Raw genomic sequence first — 26147 nt, 5'->3', positions numbered from 1 at the left:
CAGTTTCTCCCACTGTGAAGTGGGCATCCTTATATCTAGTCCGTGGGACCATCCGAGGATTCAGTGAGCTGTTTTTTTTTTTAGCTCACCCCCCTCATGCTAGGTCCCAGAGCTGCTTAACCTCCTCCATCACCGCTGTTCCCTCTCCATGTGTAGCCTTTGTCATAACCGCCCTGACTGGAGGTGGTGTGGAGCACTGCCAGCATTCTGAATGCCTCCTTAAGATAGAAACTTACTTCATGTGAGACTTCAAATTTTTTAAACTGACACCTTTTTTCATTAGACAGCACTATTACAGAATAATACAATGGAATGAATCTGTGAAGTTATCTACATAATGAGGCCATCGTGGCACGAAAGCAGCGAAGTCCTTAAAAATACCGTCTGAATTTTCACCTATTTATAGAGCTTTGAAGTATGTGCTTCTCGTACTTTTTTTCTTCTTTGCCGTTCTCATCAGACCCTGAACACTTGGTACTTGGGAACTGTCTCCTCACTATTGGCTTCCTAGAATCTAGCAGGCTGCCTGACTAGGGAGCATGACACCTACCTGTCAAATAATAACGATACTTGTACTTAGACAAATTTGCCAAAGAAAATGGAACTGAGTTAAGGTCTGGCATCCAGAGTGGTACGAAGAATGATTTGGCCAGGTTGTGGCTACTCTAGCTACTGTGAAGGTCTCTCTGTCTACAGCGAGGTCTTCACATTTTGTACAGACTGTGGCTGAAGGAACATGGGTGTTGGAGTCAGAAGACACTGGGCTGGGTATGGATTGCCTCAAACCCATTGACCATGTTGAGGAGTTGACCTGCCGTCCATGTCATGTCACAGGTGATGACATGAGGTTCATTGCCATAGAGATGATGTAACTTGTCAACTCGTGGTATCCCTGGGTTCTCTCTCCCCCTTGTTTGCAGCTGATGCACTTGATCTTGAAGGTGGAAAGAGGAGAGACAATCTCTAAAGCGTGTGCCAGATTAAGATGGACAGCCTTTCTTGTCACAGTCGGCACGGATGCTGGAAATGATAGGTGACTTGTGGCTCAGCATGGTGACCAATACATTAGATTCCTAGTCTCTGCAAGAGCTTATGACATGGTTCTTTGTTGTTGTATTTGCCTCGTTGCCTTCCTCCCAGCCCGGCCCCATCACCACCGTTTGCCAAGCTGCCTCAGCTCTCTCAGGATTCCTACTGTTGCTTCCTGATTGGCCTTAATGATTATTTTATTTGATAGTTTCTGTTGCCAAGCATCAGGCCTCCACAGAATGGCAACTAGAAACAGAACAGGCAATTCTTTTGCTTTTAGGATGTCACAGAAGAGTGTGCCGAGGGCCGTCCAGCGCTGGTCTCTGAACTCTCCGCCTGCCTCCTACCATCCTTTGCCTTATCGTCTCTGGATGGAGTGACCCACGTTTCAGCAGATCAAATGATTCTTAAGAAAGGCTCCTTTTCTGTTACCTGGGCCTGGGGGATTCTGCCCTTAGTTTCCTGGGTTGGCAAGCCTTCAGGCCCTGGCTCTGCTGTCACCTCCTCTAGAGCCACAGTGCAACCTGGCAGAAACTCCCTGTTACAGTCGTCCATGTCAAGGTGCTGAGTTGAAATGCAGTGGACTGGGTCTGTGTGGTCAGAAGTCTAGAACTTAGGGAAATTGTGGGCTCTGACATCAGAGCATACTTTCTTGCCTCTGCTCCTTGCTCTACTGTGCCAAAGTTAAGTATTATTTCTGACCTCTGATTTCTGTGGCTTAAGATGGGTGTTTAATACTCACCTTAGAGCTTTGCTATAGTTGTTCAAGATGGAAAGCTGCTCTTGGCACATAGACATTATGTTGGGAGTATTTTGGAGTGACATTTTGAAATGACTATATTATTTAAACATCTGTAATGAATATTTAAACACTTTAAGAAACTACTCAGAGAAGAATGAGGTAGGAAACAATTTTTTAATATAATTTATTTTTATTTTATGTGCATTGGTGTTTTGCCTACATGTATGTCTGTGTGAGGATGTCTGATCTTGGAGGTACAGACAGTTGGGAGCTGCAATGTGGGTGCTGGGAATTGAACCCTGGTCCTCTGAAAGAGCAACTAGTCCTCTTAACCACTGAACTATCACTCCAGCCCCAAGAAACAAATTCTTAACTAAAATTCTCTGAAAGTTGTGATGTTAGTAACATGCTTTGCAACGTCTACAGTGATTTTATATGCCTTTTAAAACATGGCTTATTACTGGACTCAAACTGGTTTACTATGACCTGAGTGAGTAGTTTTGAACAAGTTGTTAGCACAAGGTACAAAGGATTTCCTTGGAATGTTAATAAAGTAAGGTGGGGGCGTGGCATCCAGAAAGAAGCATCCTAGTCAATCACACATTCCAGGCTCCTTTCATCCTTAGGCAAAGTGAATGATGGAGCCTTAGTTTAGGCAAGGCTGGTGATGGGGCCTCTGCATGATGCTGTGATGGTATGAAGTGGGGCATTGGAGAGTGGAGTGGTTGGTTTGCTCAGTGACCAGGTCATGATGGCCCTATAAACCTTGGCACTATCTCCAATTCTTTATCATGGTGTCATTACTCCTGGTTCATTTATCCACCAGATCCCAGTGCAGGCCTAAATGAAGAATCAGTGATTTCACAAAAGTGGCCTTTTTGTTTCTGGAAAGTAACCTAGGCAACAGCTGTCATCACAACCCACACATCCAAAGTGTCGTCTGGAGCAAAGCTAATGGGAGACAAATAATATACCTCTCAGTATGTAACCTCAGTGGTTTTAAAAGCCACTTAGAAGTGAGTGCAACTGAAGGGTTTCTTTAGACTGTACCTTGTTTACATGTTCTCAAAACAACATATAAAGCAAGTGATGTAGGCTTGTGCCCCTGTGCAAGCCATGGGCTTTTCTGAATCTAACCTCGTTCCCTATAGAATGTAGAGTAGCAATCACATGAAAGTGAGGTTACTTAGAAATGTACAAGGCAGAGGGACTAGCATGCTCGATACAATGTGTCAGCCCTGTCTTACCTTGGTTATATATAAACCAGAGTGTTGCTTTCTTTCCACGACATGGTGCTTCCAGATGCCTGCTGTCTGGAGTGGACTGTGATTAGAGACCCCCTGGAGGAGGACTGCTGTGGATGCTCAGAGGACAGAGAGGGCGAACACGTGACAGCAATTCTGGAGGTGACACATCTGAGCAGTTCGTATCCCACTGGTTTCTAAGAAGAGGAAGAGGCAGAGAAGAGTCTCAGGGAAAGACTTTATCCTAATGTTGGAAAAGAGAACGTTTGGCATGAGTCTTAGAGGATGGGCCGAATTTTTGACAGACAGGGTCAAGCCATTAAATGGCGTTCAAATTAGAGGGGAGGATGCGAGCAGTGGGGTGGCAGTAGGGAGGTTGCAAGCTCACTGCCAGATGTTTGATGGACTTGCCTGGCAAATAGTGAGAAGCATCTCAGTAGGCTGTGTGTGTGTGTGTGTGTGTGTGTGTGTGTCACACAGTAGACATCCTAGCAAGTTGTTGAGCACTTTAGCCAAGGAAGATGCATTTGGAAAAGGAAGTAGAGATGTCCTGCAGGGAAGGGAGACTAGATGACCACTTAGAAGGCTCGTGCGGGAGCTTTGGCAAAAAGTGATAAGAGTAGCTGAGAAGTAAGACAAGAGAGACCAGAGGCATGAAGGACCACTCTGACCCTGATGTGGAGAAGATGGCTGGACCTGAGCTTGTCAGCAGGGATAGAAAGCAGGGATAGGTGAGCAGGGATAGAAAGAAGAGGAGGCAGAGGAGATGGAGAGGTGAGCTGAGTTCTCTCTTCAGCCTACAGCTGCCCCTCAGCAGCCATTCAGGACTGGCTTCAAGGTACCTTTTGGACTTCAAATTCCTAGGTCCGTGAGTCCCCTGTGTGAAGTCATGTGGTGTCTGCATGTAGCAACACATGCCCTACATTTCAAATCATCTCTAGATGACTTGCATAATAAATCATATTTGTTTCTGTCTGACGATAACAGGGGTCTGGAGCCCCGAGTCAGAGGTGGACTTTTGTGTCTTCTCTTGAGGCTTTATGGCTGAAACCGCAGATATACTTTAAAGCTCTTCCAGGGTAGATAGGACAAAACAGATGGTGCAGAATGAGAGAGAGCTTGACATGATGGAATTTGGATTGACAAAAGGGAGAATGAGTGCCTGGCCTGGGGAGGTCAGGAAAAAGATGCCTAGCTGGTCCACGCAGTATCCGGCATCCAGTGAGACGGCAGTTTTAACAGGCTGGCTGGGGCTCAGAGGCCAACAGTTATTATTTCATAGTTCTGTTAACTAATAGATCTGATAAATGAATTGATGATCCAGGTGGAAGACTGGGATGCTGATCATGATGAGACTCTGTTGTCTAACCCACTAGTGATTCAAGGAGTCCAGTCCAGGATCAGAAAGGAGGCAGGTGAGGCAGAGAGCATTGGTCAGACTTGAATTTTGCCTTCTCTTGTGTGTGGCTACCTAGCCTTTCTAGTACTTTAAGCATTGAAAAATGATGTTCTTTTGTTATCAAGTAAAAAGTAAAATCATCTAAAAGGCTTATGATCTTCCTACACTTGACAGGACTCAGGTGTTTTTGTCTAGAAAATTATGGTTGTGTTCAGAGACACTAATTTTCTGCAGGGAGAGGGGCTTTAAGTACTTCATCTGTTGATTGGGCATCGAACCGCTGCACTGAGGACCAAATGTCCTATCTGTCCCCTGAGTGAGGATATCATCTCACTGGATTAGAATGTCTAAGCTTCATGCTGCCCACATTCAGCCCTTCAGCTAAAGAACTCCTGCATACAGCCTGTATCCAACAATTTTCCCTTGTGAACATCATGAATCGTGTGTGTGTGTGTGTGTGTCTGTGTGTGTGTGTGTGTGTCTGTGACTGTGTGTCTGTATCTGTGTGTCTGTGTCTCTATGTGCTCTTAGCCATCAAGACAGAGCTGCCAGAACCTACTAATTTCTGCTGGCTTTAGTTAGTGTCATCTTCATGGGAGACTTCTTTCTGCAACTTACGAAGTTATCTTACCAAGGAAGAACAAGCTATCGCATTCTGAGTTGTGCCATGTCATGTTCTGAGCGTGACATGTTCTATTATAGCGTGTTAGAGTCAGAGGGATTCTACCCCTCATTTTCTATAGAGGAGGAAGCCTAGAAACTATGGGTAAGTCGGATAAGGTCACAGATTTGGTCAAATTTGTGAAATTCATAGAAAAGCCACAGCCGAGGAAGATATGTGTTCCTGGAGGAACAGTGACAAAATGCCTCTTATGGGTGGTGGTGGGGGGGTTTGTCATGGAACCAGAATTCTGGTGCTCATCCAAGCTCACCTCACTGCCTTCCACACATCCTCGGAAGCCATTTCCTATTTGCAGAAAGGCTAATGTTTTCACCTCATAGCTCTGAAAAGCAACCAGAAACGAGGCACCTGAACATATCATGACAGTAAAGTTGTTATCCAGCATTCCAAGTAATTGTTAGTATGTGAGCTGTTTCCCATTGGTGGGAAAATGAGTAAATTCCAGTTCTCCTCTCTGGCTTCCTGCAGTGTGGCTTGCTAAGCTGGTCAGGTGATGGTCGAGGCACAAGCTCCCATATCAACGTCACATTGCCGCCATGTGGCTTTGGTGTATGTGCCGCCACAGGCTTCAGCCTACCTGGGAAGAAGGAGATTTGACTGAGTACGTGTTGCTGCTCCCAGCAGCTGCTGCTAGGCCACCATGCCCTTGAAGGAAGAGAGACATTTCCTGTGATTGTGAACCTGGCAAAAATAATTTCTCCATTTTGTTTTTAGTGAAAAAAAAATTTCTGCCTCCCCTCTGAGGAGAGTTTTATTTTATTTTCTCAGACTTGACTTGGTATCAGATCTACTGAGATAACCATAGCAGAGGTTTTTATTCCCTTTCCTGAGTGTACATACTCAAGTGAACAGTGGACAGTGAACTCTTGAAGCCTAAAGCTTGCGTTCTTTGGAGTTGCATGTGCCTGAGGCAGAAGCCACTCGTGAGAACATTAGAGACTCTGGCCTCCCATTACTGTTACAGTGTGTTAGAGCTGCAGAGAGCTGCATGGAAAATGGAAGACGCAGGTCAGTGTCTTGGCTCAGTAGAATGAGAGGAACAAGCTTCGTGGGAAGGACCAGCCATTCCAACCTTCTCCGTTCTCTTCTGCATCCTGGCAGGTGGGAGGGGAAGGAGTGCATTTTGCTTTGATTGGAAGTGAAAAATCATCATGTCTTTGAAACAGTTTTCATTATTCTCCTTAAAAGAAGTCATACTTCTGTTTCCAATCTCCTGTTAGCCAGGCGATAATTCTGAATTTCTTTATTATCGCTCTGGCAGTATGCCTCCCAGAATATTTTTTCGTAGCTGTCTGCGATCTTGACAGTGCCTGTGTGTCCAAGCAGCAGGGAGTTTGGCAGAAGGGAGAGAATTGCAGGCCTGTTTCCTGCAGGAAGAAGGCTTACAAGATTCATTCTTGTGTGCTGCTTTTGTTCCTTTTTGATCTGTGAAGTGGTTGGCATTGCCTTGGCAACTCCGCTGGGAGCCGGGCACTGCTTTGTGGACTGCTTTGTGGACGTCTGTTTCATTATTGACTCTCCTGGGAGCAGTCTTGGCTTCAGCCAGCATGGGCACCAGCCACCTTCCTAAGGGCAGAGAGCCAGTGTGGGGGAGGGGCGGCAGTATGGATGCTCTGTGGCCTAGTGTTTCTAGCTCCATTCAGAGCATCGTCCCTGTGCAGGCAGGGAAGTGCGAGTATGCAGCTGGAGTGGAGAAGACAGCCTGGTTTACAGTCCCCTTGTTAGGCAGCTAGAGACTGGGGGGCCCTGGGGAGGGCGTGACTAGGATAGGGATGAGCGAGTTGCTGGTCACTACTAGGTACAGGGAGTTTGTGCAGAGTCCTCCTCCCCTTGCCTTGGGAACTTTCTGGCAATTTCCCGACAAACAAGAAGGTAGATGAATAGTAAAGAGAGATAAATGGGTAGAGGAAGACAGGGAGCCCTTAGGACTATTAAAATCTAGGTGTGGGAGAAGGAGAATGTAGACTTTCTGACTCACAGGAAGGATACAGCTCGTCTTTCCTATCCAGATATCATATTATGAGGTCCTAGCATCCCATTTTTAGCCTCTTTGGTGCCCAAGTACCATGTTTGTCCAGGACCCTCAGCAGCTAGTAGAGCGCTCTTGTATGAATTAGGGCTTGGTGATCTTCTGGTCAAGTATGGCCCTACACGTCTCCAGCTTGGAGGTGACTAGCCCCTGTATGAAGGAAAAGTCACTTCCCCTCCGCCCCCCAGGGCCCAGGGCAAGCCTTGTTGATTTTTTTTTCTTGATACAAGGTCTTGCAGTGTTCTGAGGCTAGCCCTGGATGTTGGGGTGAGGTGATCTCGCTCCAGCCTCTTGAATTGCTGGCACTACAGCCATCTGCCGTTGCACTGGATGAATTCAGTGAATTTTAGCAGTGACTTGAATTTCCACTCCTCCCCTCTGCGTTTCTTCACCTTGCTTGTGCATGTTGGGTAATGGCCGCATGTTTTACAGTGATTTCACCAATCTGAATTTCTATTGCACCCAGAGCAAGTGTAAAGTAAAAGGCAAAAAGGAACAAAGTGTCTGGGTTTTTACCTTATTTGGAGTTCTCTAGAATCATAGGTTGAGACCAGAATAAAGTGCAGAGTACTTTGAGAGGTGAACCCAAGAAACCCTGAAGAGAGAAGTGAGGCAGGGGGCAAAGGAAGCCCTGATGTTGCTTCTCTGGAGTTGCTGCCACAAGCAAATGGAACTTTAGGAGCCAGGTGGAATATCTACCCAGTGACCCTTCACATCAATCCTGGCCCAGACAACTGAAGGACTGACCCCCAAATTTTATCTGCCCTTGGCTGAGGACTGCTGGGCCGGAGGCCTAGACAGCCCTTCTACGCTTTTCGTTATGAGTGCTAGGAGGACTCCACCAAGAAGCACAGCCAACAGACCAAGGGATACAGGAGTCGGCACTGGGAGATCAGGCCAGTCCATAAAGACTAGGAGTCGAGTCAGGTTCCAGAACTCTACTTCACGGTGGCAGTGGGTATTTCGCTCATGTTTCTGGCAGGCTCCAAAGCTATAGTAGTAAAGTGATTGGGTCTATGAGTCCCGGAATCAGACCCAGCTCCTTACCTGTCCTGCATGGGCTTTGCGACTGAACATGCTACTGATTATTCTGAAATAATGTAGACAATTGTTCTGGGGAAAAAGCCACCATTTTGTATCTGGGCTCCCTTGTCATTCTTAGGAGCTGAGCTCTGGAGTCACAGGCCTGTGGGCTTGGGGGAGCCCAAGATATGATTCCACATTTGGGTATCATAAGGGCAACAGGGTGCCAAGTTCTGAGCAGGTGCCCTGAAAGCTTCACTTTTCTGTATCTTTCCCTTGACAGCTCATGGCTTGGGAAGTTTGATGCGATTCAAGTTCTTGGTATAAGTTGATCTTCAGGCCTCAAACCTGGCAATAGAGAGTAACGATGCTCCCATGGAGCGTCTTCTCCAGCACCAAGCACTGTGGTAGATCCTCTGTTCACATGGTTGTATTTGATCTTCACGAGAAGCCTGGATTGTGGCTGCTGATGGCTTTGCTGCAGAACTATAATAAAGGAGACAGACAACAGAAAGTGTTGGCCAGGATATAGTGATACTGGGACCTGCATACACTGCTGGTGGGAATAGTAAATGGCTCAGTCGCTTTGGAAAATAATCTGCCAGTTCTTCAAAGCTAAACTTAATGTAGAGTTATAATATGGCCCAGCAGGTCCACTACTAGATACATTCCCAAAGGGAACTTATGTTCACATAAAACCTTGTATGTGAATATTCATAATAGCCCCCAAATAAAATCAACACAATGGTTTCATCTGTTAATGAATGGTACGTAAAGTATTATATATCCAACCAGTGGAATATTGTTTGGTCTTAAAATGAAGCCATGATACACTGTGGATGGAACTTGAAACATACTGGGTGAGGGAGGCTGCTCAGAAGACCACACACTGTCATCCCTTTTATGTGAAATACCAAAGACAGGCGGTTCTGTGAAGTCTGAAGGTAGTGGTTGCCTGGAACAAGGGAAAGTGTTGGCGTGACCGACAGCTAATCCTGTAAGGGGTTCTTCTGAGGGTGATAGGACTTTAGGACTCTGGACTTAGAAGGTGTTGCAGGATTTGAATGTTCCCTGCACTGTATTTCACAAAGGGATGAAGTTTATTGTGTGTCAGTTATATTTTAACAAACAACTCCTCAAGCTTCTGACGACTATACCATGTTAGTAAGAAGTGAACATCAATACTAGCCCAAGGACTTGGGGTTTTTAGCTAATGTTTTGGAAAAATTCTTTTCAGACTGTTGTGAAAGCCCTTTATAGTTTAATTTCTCCTTGTGTGTGCTAATATGACACTTTACTGATGTCCTGATCGTGGGTATCTTTAGAGTCCTTCAATTAAAACCAAATACATACTGCTTTCAGAAGCATCCATCCTTACATTTGTTTCCCACAGGAAGAAAGTGCTTTGGAGGGTGGACACTAGCTTCCAAAGTGAGGCAGTGCTGCCTTAGGCTCAGGCCTTGCCTTAGTTAGGATTTTACTGCTGTGAACAGACACCGTGTCCAAGGCAACTCTTATAAGGACAACATTTAATTTTGAGCTGGTTTACAGGCTCAGAGGTTCAATCCATTAGGACCAAGGCGGGAGCATGGCAGCATCCAGGCAGTCATGGTGCAGGAGGAGCTGAGAGTTCTACATCTTCATCTGAAGGCTGCTAGCAAAATACTGGCTTCCAGGCAGCTAGCATGAGGGTCTTAAAGCTCACGCCCACAGTGACACACCTACTCCGACAAGGCCACACTTCCAAATAGTGCCACTCCCTGGACCAAACATATTCAAACCATGGCAGGCCTTGTCTTGTTCTCGAAATAGTGCCGAGCTTTGTGTTCCAGGGAGGTGGGCTTAAAGTTGATACTGCACACTTCTTTCTAAAGGATGCTGCAGTCTGAGCCGTGTGCAGGTTCATGGAGATGGACATCGCTGGTGTAAGCTGACCGAAAGGCTGCCGTGCGTGCTCTGCTGGATTGCAGCTCCCACAGCACGAGCTCTTTGTTCGTTGGCCTAATTAGTTGTGTGCACTCAGAAATCATTTAGAGTTGACTGGGGACAGAACAAGGAAATATTTTAAGAAAGGACCAGGGACTCATGCCCTTTGTCGCCTTGATTTGTAGAGTGTAAGTGATTCAAAGCAGAGATTTTAGTGTTCTAGGTAGTGGGCCAGAGTCTAGACTCCAGTCATGTACCTGGCTGCCCTCTCCAGGCATGCACTGCTGCCTACCTAGCTGCTTCTACCAGTGTCACTTGTGAAGGATATTTGGGTGCTGAACAGTTCTAGAATTTTTCTTAATATTTTTCTCACCATCTTATATGAAGCTTACGTCTGTCTTTTTCCTTGCGTCCGATAGAGTGCTGTCTGTCTGTCTATCTGTCTGTCGTCCTTTTCTCTGTTGATAAGAGTGCTTGCCATTAGCATGCCTACTGGCTTTCTTGATTTCTGACCTCTTCCCAACTCTCAAGTCCTTTCCTTTGGTTCCAGGTTAGTACCATGCCCATGCCTAACAATGAATTGCCCTTTGTCTTTTGCTACCACATTAATCAAGTTACTTCAGTTTTTTCTATTAATCTCAGAATATACTGTTTGGTTTCTCCTGCTTTTCAAATACATATATATGTAAATCTCTTAGGAAGATAGCACCATGTAAAGGAAGAGCACCTGAAAATCAAAGTCGCAAAGGTATTTCTACAAAGCATAGAGCTCAAAATGAGCTTTCCACTTTGGGACACATGGACGGTAACATCTCATAAAGTCCTCATGAGGAGTGAGATGGAGCATACATGGGTGGGGACCATTGACGTGGACAGTCAGAACGGAGCGCATCAGTTGAGGTTGAAAGAATCCATCCTCTCCTGCATTCTCTTCCTGCACTTTCGGGAATGAAGTCATCCAAGCACCCGTGACTAATGATTTCTCTCAGCAACCAACAACTCTCTAGTGGAAATAGTAGCCTTTTTTTTTAGGGGGAAAATATTCAAATATGACCAATTTTGGTCACAACTCTTCTTCAGTCTTTAAGATTGTTCTTGGATTTTATAATAATGTATTTATAAGAACAATTCATTTTATGTGCCCTATGCTTGGTACTCATCTTCTGAACATTGTCTTTCCTTTGTCTTTCCCAGTTGAGTTGCTTGCAGGCGGGGAGCAGTTCTTGGCTAATAGGTCAATGTATTAATAGGCAGGCCATATGGTTCACAGACATTTTGCTCTCAACAACTTGAGAGGAATTCTGGTGGCATAATTTTTGTTTTTAATTTTAACTAGAGAAGTGTAAGGACCATCTGCTATTATTTTTTTGTATGTGATCCCGGTAGGTCATTAATTTTTAGTTTTCTGCTCCCATGCAATTGCACTGCAGTGCACAGAGGCGTCATGACAATGGTGGCAAGGTTCATTATCAGTAGTGATGAGTGTGGAGTATGACACCCAGATCCCTTGCCTGAGGTTCAGTGGGTTTGCCTATCTGCTTAGGATTTGTAGCTTCTGTTCCAGTGGGATACTTTAATTACAATGGACCATTTGGTTGGTTGGAAATGGGTGCTACCCTCCTTATCATTAAGCAAAGCAAATCTTTAGGTAATAGTTATGTCAACGTGAGGTGGGGTTGTTTTAATTAGAACCATGAAAGCCCTGAAGGATGAAGAATGTGAGATATGAAGAATATGAGATATGAAGAATGTGCTGGTTGGTTTTTCTCAATTTGATTCAAACTTGGAGTCACCTGAGATGAGGGAACCTCAACTGAGAATAAGCTTCCATGAGATTGGCCTGTGGGCATGTTTGGGGAGCATTTTCTTGATGAGGATTGATGTACAAGGGCCCAGTCTACCATGGTCAGTGCTACCCCTGTGCAGGTGGTCTTGGGCTGTATAAGAAAGCAGGTGAGCAAGTGAGGGAGCAAGCGCATGAGCAGTGCTCCTCATGAGTGAGCAGTGCTCCTCCTCGGCCTCTGCATCAGCTCCGGCCTCCTGCCCTAGCTCCCCTTGATGACGACTCTAACCTCGAAGATGTCATAAACCTTCCTGCCCCAAGTTGCTTTTCATCATAATGTTTTCTTATAAAACCATAAAAGCAAATTAAGACAGCAGTTCATAAGGGGTAGCCAAATGCAGGTGTGAGCTCAGAGAACTCTGAGAAGAAGGGAGGTTGATAACAAAAGGTGTTGAGAAGGGAGCGAATAGGGTGCAGGAGATTTCACTGGGCCAAACTGCAGGAGAGGGCAGAGGGCAGGCAGCCCTGGGCAAAGAGTCAGTGTGAGCGGGACAGGAGCCACAAGAGAGTATCAAGTGGGAAGTGATGTCATCTTATTTTTGGAATACTCACTCTGGCCAACAATAGAAACGGATTATTATGGATGAAGAGCAGCAAGGGGACTGGCTAGGGGCTTTGGCTGTTTTGTGTAACAGATTGAAGGAGAGAATTGTGTGGTATAGATACTATAACGATTGAGGCTATATCCCAGATGGGATCTCTGGCATACACTGAGCCTTAGGCATTCAGTGTGAACATCTAGGTGATTGCTGGGATGCTCAAGTATGGAGAGCATAACGGTTTGCTTTTTTCTAGTGAAGTTTGGGTGGCTAAGGGGCACTCACAGCGGTGGAACTCTCTAGGATGGAACTCCTGAACCTCAGTGTTGGAGGAAGGGTAAAATAGTCATTTCGATTTTCTAAAAGCCAAGCACACAACAAAGAGGCTTGGGTCTAGGCCAGTTCTTGACTATTTCTGCCTGAAAGGGACGCTAGCCAAACACTCTGGTTTGTGTCGTCAGAAGGGATAGAGAGGCCATGAGCTGAGAGGACACCTGGAAGGAGCCGAGTCCTTAGAGGCTGGTGGGTGGTGGCCCCATCCAGGCCAAGTGCCAGTGTCCAGCACCTACATAGCAATGTTACTTGAATTTTGTCCTCTTGCTGCAAACAGTCGAGCAGGTGGGTTTGTCGCCTGCCTACAGAATCCTTAGCCATTGCAGCGTCAGCAACATTAGACTCTTGTCTCCTAGGGGATTCTGGGTAAGGGTCTGTGTTCCTGTTTTGATCAGAATTTGCGAGATAACTCTTAGTAGTAAAATGTGTGTGTGTGTGTGTGTGTGTGTGTGTGTGTTTGGGGGGAAAGAGGAAAGGAGAGGAGGGGGCAAGTGTATATACAATTGGTACAAGTCAGTTCTCTGAAAATATTCAACAACATTCTAATCTCTCTCTCTTTCAATACTTCAAGGTATATTTAAAAAACAAAAGCCTGTGTGAGTACTGAGCGCATGAAGGACATCGAAATGCATACATTTCTAATTAATGTGCTAGTTCTGACAAGACGGGTCCTGTAGCTAATGGTTTTCAGAGTTTCATCTTTCTCAGTGTCAACCCAGCCATAAAGTCTTGCAGGCAGTTGCCTTGGGGGATTTAACTTTAGGTCATTTAAAAGTGTCATGCTGTTTGTAAACTGATAATTGATAGTATTTTTTAAAGGGGAATAATGAATCCTTTTCTTCCATCTCTCTTAAAGGAAAATGCACTGCATTACAGCAAGCATTTAAACTGGAAGGCAAATTCAGAGCATCCTGACTGTCTGTACTGTACACCATCACTCAATAGGCCATTTTTTCTGCTACATTAAATATATTTTCTCTAAAACTGAAAGCAGGGTCGTGCCATGGATAACACAGTCTACACTGGCATTCCCTCTAAGTTTGGAGAAATAGTAAATTTGTTTTTAAGTTTCTAGAGAGTTCAGTGGATGACTTAGGCAAATTCTGTAAATCTCTATTCTCCTATGTTTTCAGTGCATGAGACCAACCCCGGGGTTTCATGTGGGCCAGGCAAGAGCTCTGCCACTCAGATGTACCCACAGCCCTCTGGAAATGTTTAATTTTACTTTTTATCCTTCTGGTATTGGCTGAATTTTTAAAATCATTTTAACTTGTGATTATATGTTTGTGGATGTGTGTGTGGCTGTGAGTGCTAGTGCCTAAAGAGGCCTAGGAGGGCCGTGGATCCCAGGAAGCTGGAGGTTCGCACCATTCTAAGCGCCTGACATGGGTTCTGGGAACTGAACTTGGGTACCTGTAAGAGTAACACTCACTCTTAACCAAACTGAATCTCTCCAGCCCCTGCCTATGGGTTGAATGTGAAAATGGATAAAGGCTAGTTAGAGAGTTAATGGAGTATTTTGGTGAGGAATAGTTTTTGCTTATTCAATCAAATAAGTACCTGGTTCATTAACCAAAGTATAAAACAGGTACAGAACTGTGAATGGAACTTAAGGAAGCTATCCTTCCTCACCCTTCCTTGCAGAATGGCTGTAGGTCTGCGTCTGTGAATGAAGCTCACCTTGTCCCTGCCCCTCCTTTTTAAGTTTCTAAAACTCTCCATTTTACCTAAGGTAAAGTTAGTTGTTTACCTGGCTAGTCAATTCTCTCTTCAGAGACTAAAGGTCAAACATACTAAAGCCAGGATCTCGCCTCCATTTGCCTGGAGCCATGGGATGAATGATTGACCGTTTAGCCTGCTGGAAGGCCTTGTGTTTCTTGTAGGAAGGTTATAGGAGGTAGCTGGCCTTCTCTTGGAACTCTGACGGGCAGTTGTCTCTTTGAGGAGTCTGTCTGTCCCTGACTCATAGGAGGTCCGGTTTTAGCCCTCCTCTCTGTTCTCTTCTCTTTCAGATTTGTGGGTTTCACGGCCTAGTGAAAGGCTGTGCTGATTTGACTGGGCACTGTTGGCAGAGCCAACTGCAGTTTGGACCTGTGTCTTGCACAGTCTTCCCCAGTGTTCAGTGCTGTGACTGGCCCTGAGATACCCATTCATCCTTACTGAGCAGGGAATGACAGGCAGAAAAACCTATCTGGTGCCGTGGTAGAGTGTCTCCCTTCCCCTGACATGGCAGCTTCTCTGAATTTTACATATGTAGCTGCCAGCCAAACTCCTGGACAACCGTTCTCCCTCACATGTCTTGATTTGTTGCTTAGAAGGGCTCCTTTGTTTTGGAAGCTTCAATCCAGTTTAGACATTGCTTCTGTATGACAGGAAACTGAATTCCACGGGACGATAGCAGTGCTGTCGAATGAGATTCACTACTGAGAATGGCTTCTTAAATCTGATCATCTCGTCTCTCCAGTAAATACAACACAGGCAGCTTTTATTTGGCTACTTATGTGGCCATCAGTACTCTACTTACATGAGCAGGCTCCAGATATTCTCGCTAGCTCTAGGCTTGTGGTACGTACCCTCTTGTTTCCTGAATACACCAGACTCATTGCTGTCTACTCATGCTGTGCCTAGAATGTTCTTCTCCGATACACATCTTTCTGAACTTTCCACGATCCTCTGAACTGAGACGTTTCTGGTCAAGCCTTCCATGCTTGTGGTCAGCTCTGTCATCTCTGTCACCTTACCGTATACCTGGACACCTTTTGTTTTCTTGTGTCAGAATTCTTGCCTGTTAGCTATCTGCTCCACTTGATGGGACAGTTCACAAATCTGCAACTAGTCCAGAGTAAATTCTCAAAAAATATATTCAAAGGAAGGAATTGTCTACCTTTTTAATACAGAAAAGTGGATAAAGACTTAGAGATCTCTGCCTTCAGGCTTTTGACGACCAGCATCCATGCATGCGGTGTGCTTGTGGTCGGGCTGTAAAGGCCCCATGGTGGGGGAAAGGACTGGCTTAAAGACTGGGCTGGTGATTTAGTTGCCTGCGGTTTAACTACTAATATTAGTGCCTTTTAGGCCCAAACCCCTAATGTGTTTTCTCCACCCCTTTCTTTCATCCCATTTCAGCAAGGAAAGCCGTACGTCTTTGACCGAGTGCTGCCACCCAACACAACCCAGGAGCAGGTCTACAATGCCTGTGCGAAGCAGATTGTCAAAGGTAAGTGCCACTTTGTTTCCTCCTGGGGTTTCACTAATGAAACCATTAAGTGACACTTGCAGTCCTGCCATCAGTGTGCCTCCACTGTAAGCAGAGGCCTGTTAATTGGAAACACTAAATTGCTGTCTTGGCTCTGGCCCTGACTTGCTGTGTCTTACCTCAGTCACATTATTCAACCTTTGCATTAGTTTTCTCTGTTACCTTTGCCATCTCTTTGGTAGTGTTATTCTGCTACCTAAGAGCTGAAAAGGCAAGGTAAGCAGTGTCACAGAATTTCTGTCATGGTCCCAGGAAACGACAGGTAGAGTGCTCATCTCATTTTTGAGGGAGGAAATGCATTGCTCCATGCTTTAGCTGTACATATTTGGCTGGTTTCTTTTACTAATAACTCCGAGAATGTAGAACTTATAGGTGGAAGGTTGCTCTTGCCACCAAGGGATATTCTACAGTGTCATGAAGTCCCCACTTTGAGGTAGCTGTGCAGTCATCTCTGCTCTACGGCATTCCTTAATCTCAGTTTCTTCTAACCCACTTTCAGCCGTCCTCCATATCCTGACATGTGTTCCTCCAAACAGGTGCCTTCAAGCTTGCCTTTGTGTCGCAGAGATCAGTCCTTTTCACTGGGACTGGCCTTAGCCCTGGAGCATTTGTGTCAAAATAACAGCAGGGCAAAGAAGCAATTTGCACATTGCTCTCTCTTGCCCTTTCAAAGCAGGAGCAGGTTGGAGCATGCTGTGGCAGGGCCTGCCATCTGGATGGGGCTGAGGGGCATCTCCCGCTCGCCTGCTTTTCTTCATCAAATCCTCACCTTCAGATGGGAATGCCATGGCAATCGTGTGCTCAAAGGTCCTGATGCCACCACCCGTCCAGGCAGCAATAGGTTTAAAAGACAGAGGCATCTCGCAGCTTTCGATCTGCTGTTCTCAGGAGCCGAGCTGACTAACCTATTTGAAATTCATGAAATTCAGCCCTGGTACATCTGCTAGATGAATTCTGACCCTGGACACCTGTGTGGGAGGCTCACGTCAGCATGCAGTGTTCCCGGCTAAGGTGTATGCTTAGTCACATTCTTGTTACAGACATCAATTAATTCTGAAGGTCTTCTCAGTGAGATTATTATAGAAAACTGACAAGGAAAAAAATAAGCCTAGATTTTAGCTGTTTAGAATGAATAGTTTTGGCCGACAGGGGGTGGTAGTTTTTGTCTTTTGTCTCTTCTGCCTCTCTTTGAGCGATTTCTATTTTTGAAATGTATCCTCCTTGGCTTCCTCCTATTCTGGGCTGCCTTCCCTTGTGGGTCAGCATGCAGATAGGGCTTGTTGTTGTTGTTGTTGTTGTTTTTAAATTAAAGTAAGATTAATCACGCGTGCCAGAATTTCCATCCTTTTCTCTCCCCAATTTCATTATCGGAAACAAATAGTATTTGCCACATGCTGTGCTGAGCATGAAGGCCGTTTAAATACATCCAGCTATCTCTGTGCCAATATAATTAGAAATGGATGCACTCCATTTTAAAAAACAACAATGATTAACAGACAATGGTAATCACCTTTGCTTTTTCATTCACTAGTGTGTGGTCTCTTTCGGTGGTTGGATATTTTCTTAGTATGAGGTGTCAAAAATAGACATTCTCATCCCCATTAATGTGGACATGTGTGTATGTGTGTGTGTGTGTTTATAAAGGTGTCAGCTAAAAGCTAAATTAAGAAGCAGCAGTCTCTGTGAATTTTATGTCTTAACTCTAGGTAACCTGCTATCCCAAATAGATGGTGCTCTACAAAGAAAACCCTTTGGAGGAACAGGGCTAAGCATATGCTAGGCAGACGTTTCTAGGGCACAATGACTGTAATGTGCATATACTCATTTGGTAGCAATGAAGAATACCTTATTCTCCCTTGCAAAGAAATTGTTAGGATGACAAGGACCTAACAGATCATTTGTTAAACATTTAAAGGAATAGACTCTTATTTATTCTTTTCATCCATGAAACAATACACCTTGATTATTTGTGCCCGTAACTTCTTCCACCCTCCCTCTCCCGAGAAAATTCTCAACTCCTTCCTTCCTTCCCACCCCATATTCCTCCAACATGTCTCCCTCACTGCTTCTTGCTCCCTCTCCCTCTTCTTGGACCCTGAGTTTGATTAGTGATATCTGTGGGAATGCTGACTCATCTCGTACTGCGGTGAGGTGATGGGCAGAATGGCCATGTCGTGTCCCAAAGACAGCCTTTCTCAGCAGCTCCTTCTCCTGCGCTTTCTGCCTCTCTGAGTTGTATTCTGAGCCTTTGGGAATGTGGGAGCCTGGTGTCCTCTCGAAGGCTGAGCAGTTACTCGCAGAGACACTTATTCTCAGTACTTTGACCAGCTCTGAGTCTCTACTTTAGCTGTTGACTGCTGCAGAAAGGAGTCAAGATTGAGGGCAGCTCAATCAATGGGTATAGGCATAAATATTGACAAGGTGGTTTGATAGCAAGACAGATTAGCAAATAATATGTTCCTTTCTAAGGCTAGTAACCTGAGCTATGGGCAAAGGCCAGATTTAAAGTATCAGGCTTAAATTCCTTTCTATGAAGTAGGCCTCAAATCCAAGCCAAGACTAGTTGTTTATCTGTATAACTTCATGCCGTTATTGTACCAGAGGGTGAGTCTTTCCTGGTGAGTTGGTGTTGTGGCATGGAGGTTGAAGGCAAGCCGTTGATGCCTTTTCTCCCACAGTGACCTGCATAGCACCTTCTGGTACTATGAAGCTAACCAGCAGGGAGGAAGCTTCCAGCTGATTTTTCTATGTTGTACAACCAATGTGTTGGTGTCTTCAGCAAGAAGACCTTATCATCTAGTTGTGCTGCATATCCAAGAACAATGGTAAACCTGTATTGACCCTCCCTGATCAATAGCTTGCAGTGAGCTATCCCGTAACTTGGTACTGAGATTTCATTTTATAACTGATAATGTCTCCTAAGGGGATCATTGTCTATTCATGCAGGGTATCTATGTTCAACGTGTGTGTGTGTGTGTATTTAATTTTACTTTTTAATGAATTTTCAAAGTGGTAGCTTTCTATTGATGTTCTTTTTCACATCCTTGGTTTGGGTTAGCTCACCCTGCCTACCTCCTCTCTCTTCACTTCCTATCTCCATCCCTGTTTCAAACCTTAGATCTCTATCCTCTCCCCTTAATACTGTATGTTTTCTTCTATCCACTCTTGCTCTTAAGACCTCTTCACCTCTCCTTTTTCATGGGCCCTTTCTATCTTCCTGGGCTTGACAGATACCTGATTGAACTTTTAAAAGTGACCTCCAAGGCTCCTTCGAGAGGAAATGACTTTCCTTCCTGCATCAGTGAGGTAAATCATACATACATAACCAAGGCCTTCTTGGAGTACACAGTGGAGTACCACTGGATCATCTTGTCATAAGAGCCCTGCTCAAGTTAGGATTGGGACAGGATAAAGAGACTGAGATGTGAATCAAATGATTCTGAAGATCACCATGGTCTCCTGATTCATGATGCTGTCATAGGCTGATGAGCTCCGTCTTCTAGTCTAACTAGACCTTTATGGAGCCCAACTTATGATATTTAGAGTCCTGGCATCTGGTATTATCCACACTCCCATCTTTGAGTTTTTCAAAATGTTGGCGGGAAGAGCGTGAAGATTTCTCCATTTATGTGGGAAGAGGTTGTAAGGTTTGTGACTATAATCATGGCAAATAAAGCTCCTATGGGTGCCTAGGTGTTAAACTCCATGGTTATCAGATATTATTGCTGAGGTCTTGGTAACTGTATCTCAGTCAGCAGAAGCTGCTCTGGGCCTTCTTCATCTTCCAAAGCAATTGAATATGGACTGCCCAAATGCTTAGAGAAGGTGGTTTAAATTTTTTTTCCAGTTGATTTTTTTAAGCTACAGTTATTTATTTATACAGGTTATATTAAGTGCTTACTACCTGATAAGCACTGCCAGGGACTGGAATCACCAAAACATCTAAGACTGTCTGCTAGGAGCGCTCAATATAGAAGAGGCATGTGCATATACCATTACCATACATTGAGGTGCTCTGCAGGTTAAGATGGGTGTGTGCACCATGCCAGGACAGCACAGAGGAGTGCCACTTTGTGCTGATTTGCTGGGTGAGGGGAGGGAGTGGAGAATTGAGGAAAGCTTCTTAGAAAAGTTGGGCCCTGGGGACTACAGATAACAGTGGAGCTGTAGTAGTAGCAGGAACTGCGAGAGCCTGAAGATACAAACCATGTGGCACGCACGCTTGGGTAGCTCAGAGGGCGTGGCATGAGGTTTTGAGTATACAGTGGTAAATGAGGTTGCCAAAGGCAGTCTGGCTCCTCTGGTGGACTGTACCCTAGAGGCCGTGTGGGCAGACTGAAGAGCTTTAGGCTTAGGAAGATACACTCAGATCTGTTTCATTATTCTGTATGCTCTGTAGTATGTCTGCTCTCAAGCACCTTAGATGTCGCATCTTAAAGCTTCAGTTGATGAGGTGTGAACACAATACTTTCCCTACCACATTAAAGTGGAATTTGATGCACAGAGAATAAAGTGCTTTGGCCAAATCTAGAAGAATGAGTGGGTCTGGGCCCTGAGAGCTAGTTTGCTGACTGTGCTCTGAGTTATCTTGCCTTTCCTTTAGTTTTCAGTCAGACCATATGGACTAACAGCCCAAAATGCCAGGGATAGGAATGAGCGTGTGATGAGAGTAGAGGAGAAAGGACAGCCTCCGTGGCCCCAGAGCCTTGTGCTTGTTGGTCGTGGGTGATCTTCCATTCTGAAATGTAGAGGCTTTTGAGGGGTCAGTGTGTGGAAATAGTCACTCTGCTCCTCAGAGTCTAAAGCAGACGTGTTTCTCAAGACCAAGAACTGTCTGCCATTTACTGCGATGAAAGCATCTTTTTGCTGCCATTGGTGCTTGGAGCCTGGGTCTGGATCCTACAATCATGGGCAGCTTGATTTGTTTGGTTTGCTGGCAAACCTTAGGATCCCAAACAGAGCATCCTTTAGCTGTTGTCAGAAGCCTAGTGCCCCTGACACAGCACCATTTCACCTGGAGAGGTTAAGTAGACTGGGCAGCCTCTTAGGAATACCGATGCATAGGTGTGATGAACTGTCCCCGGGTACTTACTTAACCAAGCACTCACTTCTGCTCCTGTCATACCTGGGCTCAGCTGTAAGCAGACCCTAAGATGTGTGCTCGAGCTTCTGAACTCTGGAGCTGGAGCTGGCCAGTGTCCTCTGTCCTCTCCCTTCCTCTCTGGGAGATAAGATGTCACTTGTTACCTGCAGCAGAAGCTTCTGGGTTTGCTGGGCTGCTGAATAGACAGACACTGGCCTGAGAGGTGTGAGGAGGCTCTGTGGCGTGAGTTGAGCTCACATCATGCCAGACACCATCACAAAGGAAGCTTCTGTCTGGAAGAACATGGCCAGGGTGTGCAAATAGTCATTCTGCTCCGCAGACAATAAGGCAAATGACTTTCTCCAGCCCAGGAACTGTTGGCCATTTACTGCGATGGAAGTTTGTAGGCCTTTTGGTTGGGAGCCGTGGCCTGGCCCAGGAGGCAGTATGTGGCTCTGCACAGGGCCCAGCACAAGGCATGCTCAAGTCTTCTCTCTCAGCAGACTGTGCTGGCTCCTCTGTCAGCCCTTGAACTGCACTGTTCACCCATGGCTTTCTCTTGCCGGCACTCTCCACTAACCATAAAGCACACATGGAATAAACAAACACATCCTCTCAAATCCTAGAAAATAGACAGGACCTTATCTTTTAAAATTATCTTTTAGTTCAGTATTGAGTCGATAGAGGGCAACATCAGCTGCATTCAATTTTGATCCGGGATGTTCTCTAAAATGCATTACTTGCTCGATGATTCTGGGTACTCTAAAGGCCAATCAGAATGTGCTTTAGTGGGTTCTATATGTTCTCTATTAAAACAAAAAAAAAAAAGAAAAGAAAAGAAAAAGAAAATTGTGCCCAGCATTGACATAATAAAGAGAAGGGATTTTCTCTGAGTATAGTCCCACATCCTCTCAGTACTCAGCCCAACATGAGCCAATGCCGCTTAGGCGGCGTCCTTAGGCATGGTCCTTTTTTTTTTTAAATGGGGTCTCATTTAGCTCAGGCTGTCCTAAATGGGTTCTCATTTAATTCAGGCTATCCTCAGGCCTTCACAGAGCTGGGGGTTACCTTGAAGTTCTGATCCTTTTGTTTCCATTTCATTAGAGCTGGGATTATAGGTGTGTGACATCATTCCTTGATTGTGGGATGCTGAGGACTGAAGCCGGTGTTTGTGCCCTCTAAAGAATAACTCTACCAGTCGGTTTCAGACTTGATGCTATGACCCAGTTTGTAAACACAGGAGAACAGGGACTATAAACTACCTACTCGGTGAGACTGTGTCCTACCTGTGCTTGGTGAGAGCAGCCCTGAGGCCTCATGGAGATGCCAGAGGAAGAGGAAGGTGGCAGAGAAAGGAGTGTGGCTGGACTTAGGCTCTGAAGTCAGTTTCCTTTAGAGTGTGGCAGGTTGCCACACTTCAGAAAACAGGAGCTAGATCAGGAGCTGCATGGATATTAGCCCCAGACCAGGAAGTCTAGAGCCCTACATACAGAGGAGTATAAAGTAAGGGAGGCCCTTCAGTTTGAGGAGAGACATTTAATTTCTAATAAATAAGAAGCTCTCTGTTGCGACAGCGCTTGGCATTCCAGCTTCCTGAAGTTGCTTGTGTTCTGCGTATTGAATTTGAAAATCACAACTGAAGGATGGATTTGAGTCTTTGAATCTCTCAAAGTACATGTTCATCATGCCTCGTGGTCACGTGGAGGCACACGGCGCTGCACACGGCGCTGCCACTGTGTCCAGCCCCAGAGGAATCTTTCTCTGAGAATTGACATTTTCATGGAAACTGAAGCTTAAACCTCTAACCCTAACACTGACTTCTTCAGGTTTTTTTTTCTTCTTTCTGCTGTTACTAGGGAAACCACTTTCAAAAACCATTTGTAGAAGACAGATACATGTGAGTGTTCCCCACCCCCAACCTGATACAAACACATATGGAAGGGCTGGTAGGATTTTCTTTTTTCACTGAAATTCCTTTCTTCTCTGATCCCAAGTCATATACTAACAATCTCGTATTAGTAAAATATGTATGCCTTTTTTTTCTTTTTTGCTCTTGAAAACCTAGTAAGCAAAACAAACCACTACCACCGTCACCACCACCACCACCACCACCACCACCCCCACTATCATCACACAACCACCAAAGCCAGCATAATCAGATTCAGAGAGGGGAGGGGACCATCAGTATCTGAAATAAATGGAGGTGACAGGCTGGCCCACTTTCTCACATGGCCCCAAGTAGCATCCTCTGTTTAGGGCACTTCTCCTTGCCCTCACCGGCAACCACATTAAGAATTCCTCCCTCGTGTGCAGAGTGGTGGGTCAAGGAAATTAATTATGCATTGTTTCCCTTTCTGTGATGGTTGCAGAAGGGAGGGGAAGGCAGGAGGGAATATGCTTTAATCACCTATGCTGCTCTGAAAGAATTCCCAACGATGGTCTTCAGCTCCGCCACACGAAGCAGCCCCCACCTGCACGCCTCCCTCCTCCCTGTGTGAGACAGAAGCCAGCCTGCCTCTGCTTGTGGCCTTTCACAGTGTGCTTATTGTGTAATTAAGAGAAATTCCTGATGCTGATGGGTCCAGGCCGTCCTGCTAGCAAGGCAGTGAAAAAAACCAGAGGCATTACATTTAAGTCAGGCTGGCTGGTTTCCAGGGCAACTGCATCAGGTGCGGAGCTCAGTTTGCAGTGTGGTGCCTTTCGCTCCCCTAGTTCTCATCTGCTGTGATGGACTCTGGTGAGGCCTTCATGGGAAATGGCCCGAAGGATCCAGATATAGCTGACTGAGACCAAACCTACAGGCACAACATTCTATTCTAATCTCCAGAAACTGCAAGCCTGGTGGCTTTTCCTTCCCAAGGATCTCAAGAGACTAACACCTAGGTGAAAGCTTCAAGTAGCTGGAGAGGCTCTTCCCCTTCAGTCCCACAGTCTGTAGACATGAGAGTCCCTTATTTGTGGGCCAGCAGACCCTCACTTCTGTTCTTATTTCACAATCATACTTAAACAGCACACGCAGTTGGCACATACTCTTTGTGTAAGAAGATAGAGATGGGCCATTCGGAAACTGTAACTTGATCTCATACAATCAATGCCAGTATAGGATCAACATAATGAATTACTGTTCATCTCTCTTATGCTTGCAGATGTCCTTGAAGGTTATAACGGGACAATTTTTGCATATGGGCAGACGTCATCAGGAAAAACTCATACCATGGAGGTAAGTTTACACTGTCGGTGTCTGAGGAGGCTGGTGCTTCAGCAAAGCCTGAGATGCATGTGACAACAGAGATAGGTTTAGCCAGACTGTCCTATCCCTGTGGAGTTCTAAAGTACCATGAATAGTAAAGTCTCAAGAATTTAGTTTTCAAAACACCTTTGTTGAGCGGTCTGTCAAATGAAAACAATAAATTTCATTAAGAAATAGTCAGATATGGGGGTATAGCTCAGTATGCCAAGGAGCTTTCCTAGCTTGGAGAAGGCCCTGGATTAGATCCCCAGCACGCGCACGCAGACACACACACACACACACACACACACACACACACACACACACACACACCACTGCTGCTACAGCTGTTATGAAGAGGTAATTAGTGGTGTGGATTCTTATGGAATTCACCCTAACAGGACCTGTTACAAAAATCATTTGGTCCTTTGCCATGTGGAGGGCCTCAGTGGAGGGCAGTCTCTTAAGAATAAATTAAGAACAAAACAAAGCAAAACCCTGTAAGTCAGAGACTTAAAGAGGTTGGGTTCTAGACCAAATTTGGACTACAGATATACTTTTATTTGACTTGCAGGATGTCTGTCTATTTGTATGTATCTATGTCTGTCTGTCTATCTGTCTGTCTTTCTGTATGTATATGTAAATATGAGTATAATTATCTTTAAAATGGGATGATTTCACAAGATTCTAATTTTTTCACGATTGTGGTTTTTTTCCATTTTCTTAGCTTGAACACTGAAGATTTTGCAGCACTGGGTGAATTTAGCAAAAACTGAGATTTCCCAAAGCAGGAATTTTCATGTTTGTTTTTATCTTTGTGATTTTTTTCTTTGTTTTCATTGCTTGGACTTGAACCCAGAGCCTTATGCATCCTAAGCAAATGCTTTGCCACTGAGCTATGCTCTTAGCCTTTGTCCATTTTTTTTTTTTTGTTAACATGTATTAAAAGTGGCTGTCACTGAGAAGAGGCAAGAGGCCCCATAAAGTATTTGTTAAAACAGTACCAGTGTGGTGTCTCTGCCCACCCAATGTGTATGGGGCTGGGTTCTCCAGTAGGCTCCAGTGAACTTTGCCACAACCCAAATGAATATGAAACAATATGCCCCTTAGGGTACTCACCAGGACTGTGTAAACACTGGAAGGGGTAGCCTCACTGTGCTTTGACTGTGAAGCTTGTGGCTTCAGGCTATCTTCTAAACAGCAATTCTTTTTTTTAAAAAATAAGTTTCTTTTCTTTTTTTTTTTAAAAGGTTTTATTTATTATATGTAAGTACACTGTAGCTGTCTTCAGACATCCCATAAGAGGGCATCAGATCTCTACAGATGGTTGTGAGCCACCATGTGGTTGCTGGGAATTGAACTCAGGGCCTCTGGAAGAGCAGTCAGTGCTCTTAACCACTGAGCCATCTCTCCAGCACCCATAAGCATCAATTCTTTATTGCCCCCTTTTCTGCTTTTTACCAGGAGCACCTGAAGGCCTCTGGTGCTGGATAATTTGTCTAAAGCAGTGGTTCTGAACTTGTGGCTTGTGATCCCTTTGGGGGCCACATATTAGATATCCTGCATATCAGATATTTACGTTATGATTCATAACACTAGCAAAATTACAGTTATGAAGTAGCAATGAAAATAATTTTATGGTTGGGAGGCACCACAGCATGAGGGACTATGTGTTAAACGGTTGCAGCATTAGGAAGGTTGAGAACCACTGGTCTAAAGGCTAGGCCTACCTCACAAGTGAGATGAGGTAAGGCCAAGAGAAGAGGGAGGAGAGGAGGGGAGGGGAGGGG

At 45.1% G+C, this 26147-nt stretch overlaps 1 protein-coding gene across 1 annotated transcript in view; it reads left to right on the top strand.

Annotated features, from left to right (window-relative positions):
- The window catches only part of Kif5c (kinesin family member 5C), a 153369-nt gene that overhangs the window by 33333 nt on the left and 93889 nt on the right, over positions 1-26147 (top strand). Inside the window, exons 2-3 of the mRNA XM_028769180.1 lie at positions 15916-16006; positions 24275-24348. Of these exons, the coding sequence (XP_028625013.1) occupies positions 15916-16006; positions 24275-24348 (165 nt within the window). The remainder of the gene's footprint in view (positions 1-15915; positions 16007-24274; positions 24349-26147) is intronic.

Source organism: Grammomys surdaster, unplaced genomic scaffold, assembly GCF_004785775.1.
Source record: "Grammomys surdaster isolate TR1022 unplaced genomic scaffold, NIH_TR_1.0 191, whole genome shotgun sequence".
NCBI classification, from domain to species: domain Eukaryota; kingdom Metazoa; phylum Chordata; class Mammalia; order Rodentia; family Muridae; genus Grammomys; species Grammomys surdaster.
This window is presented reverse-complemented; position numbering and strand designations above follow the sequence as displayed.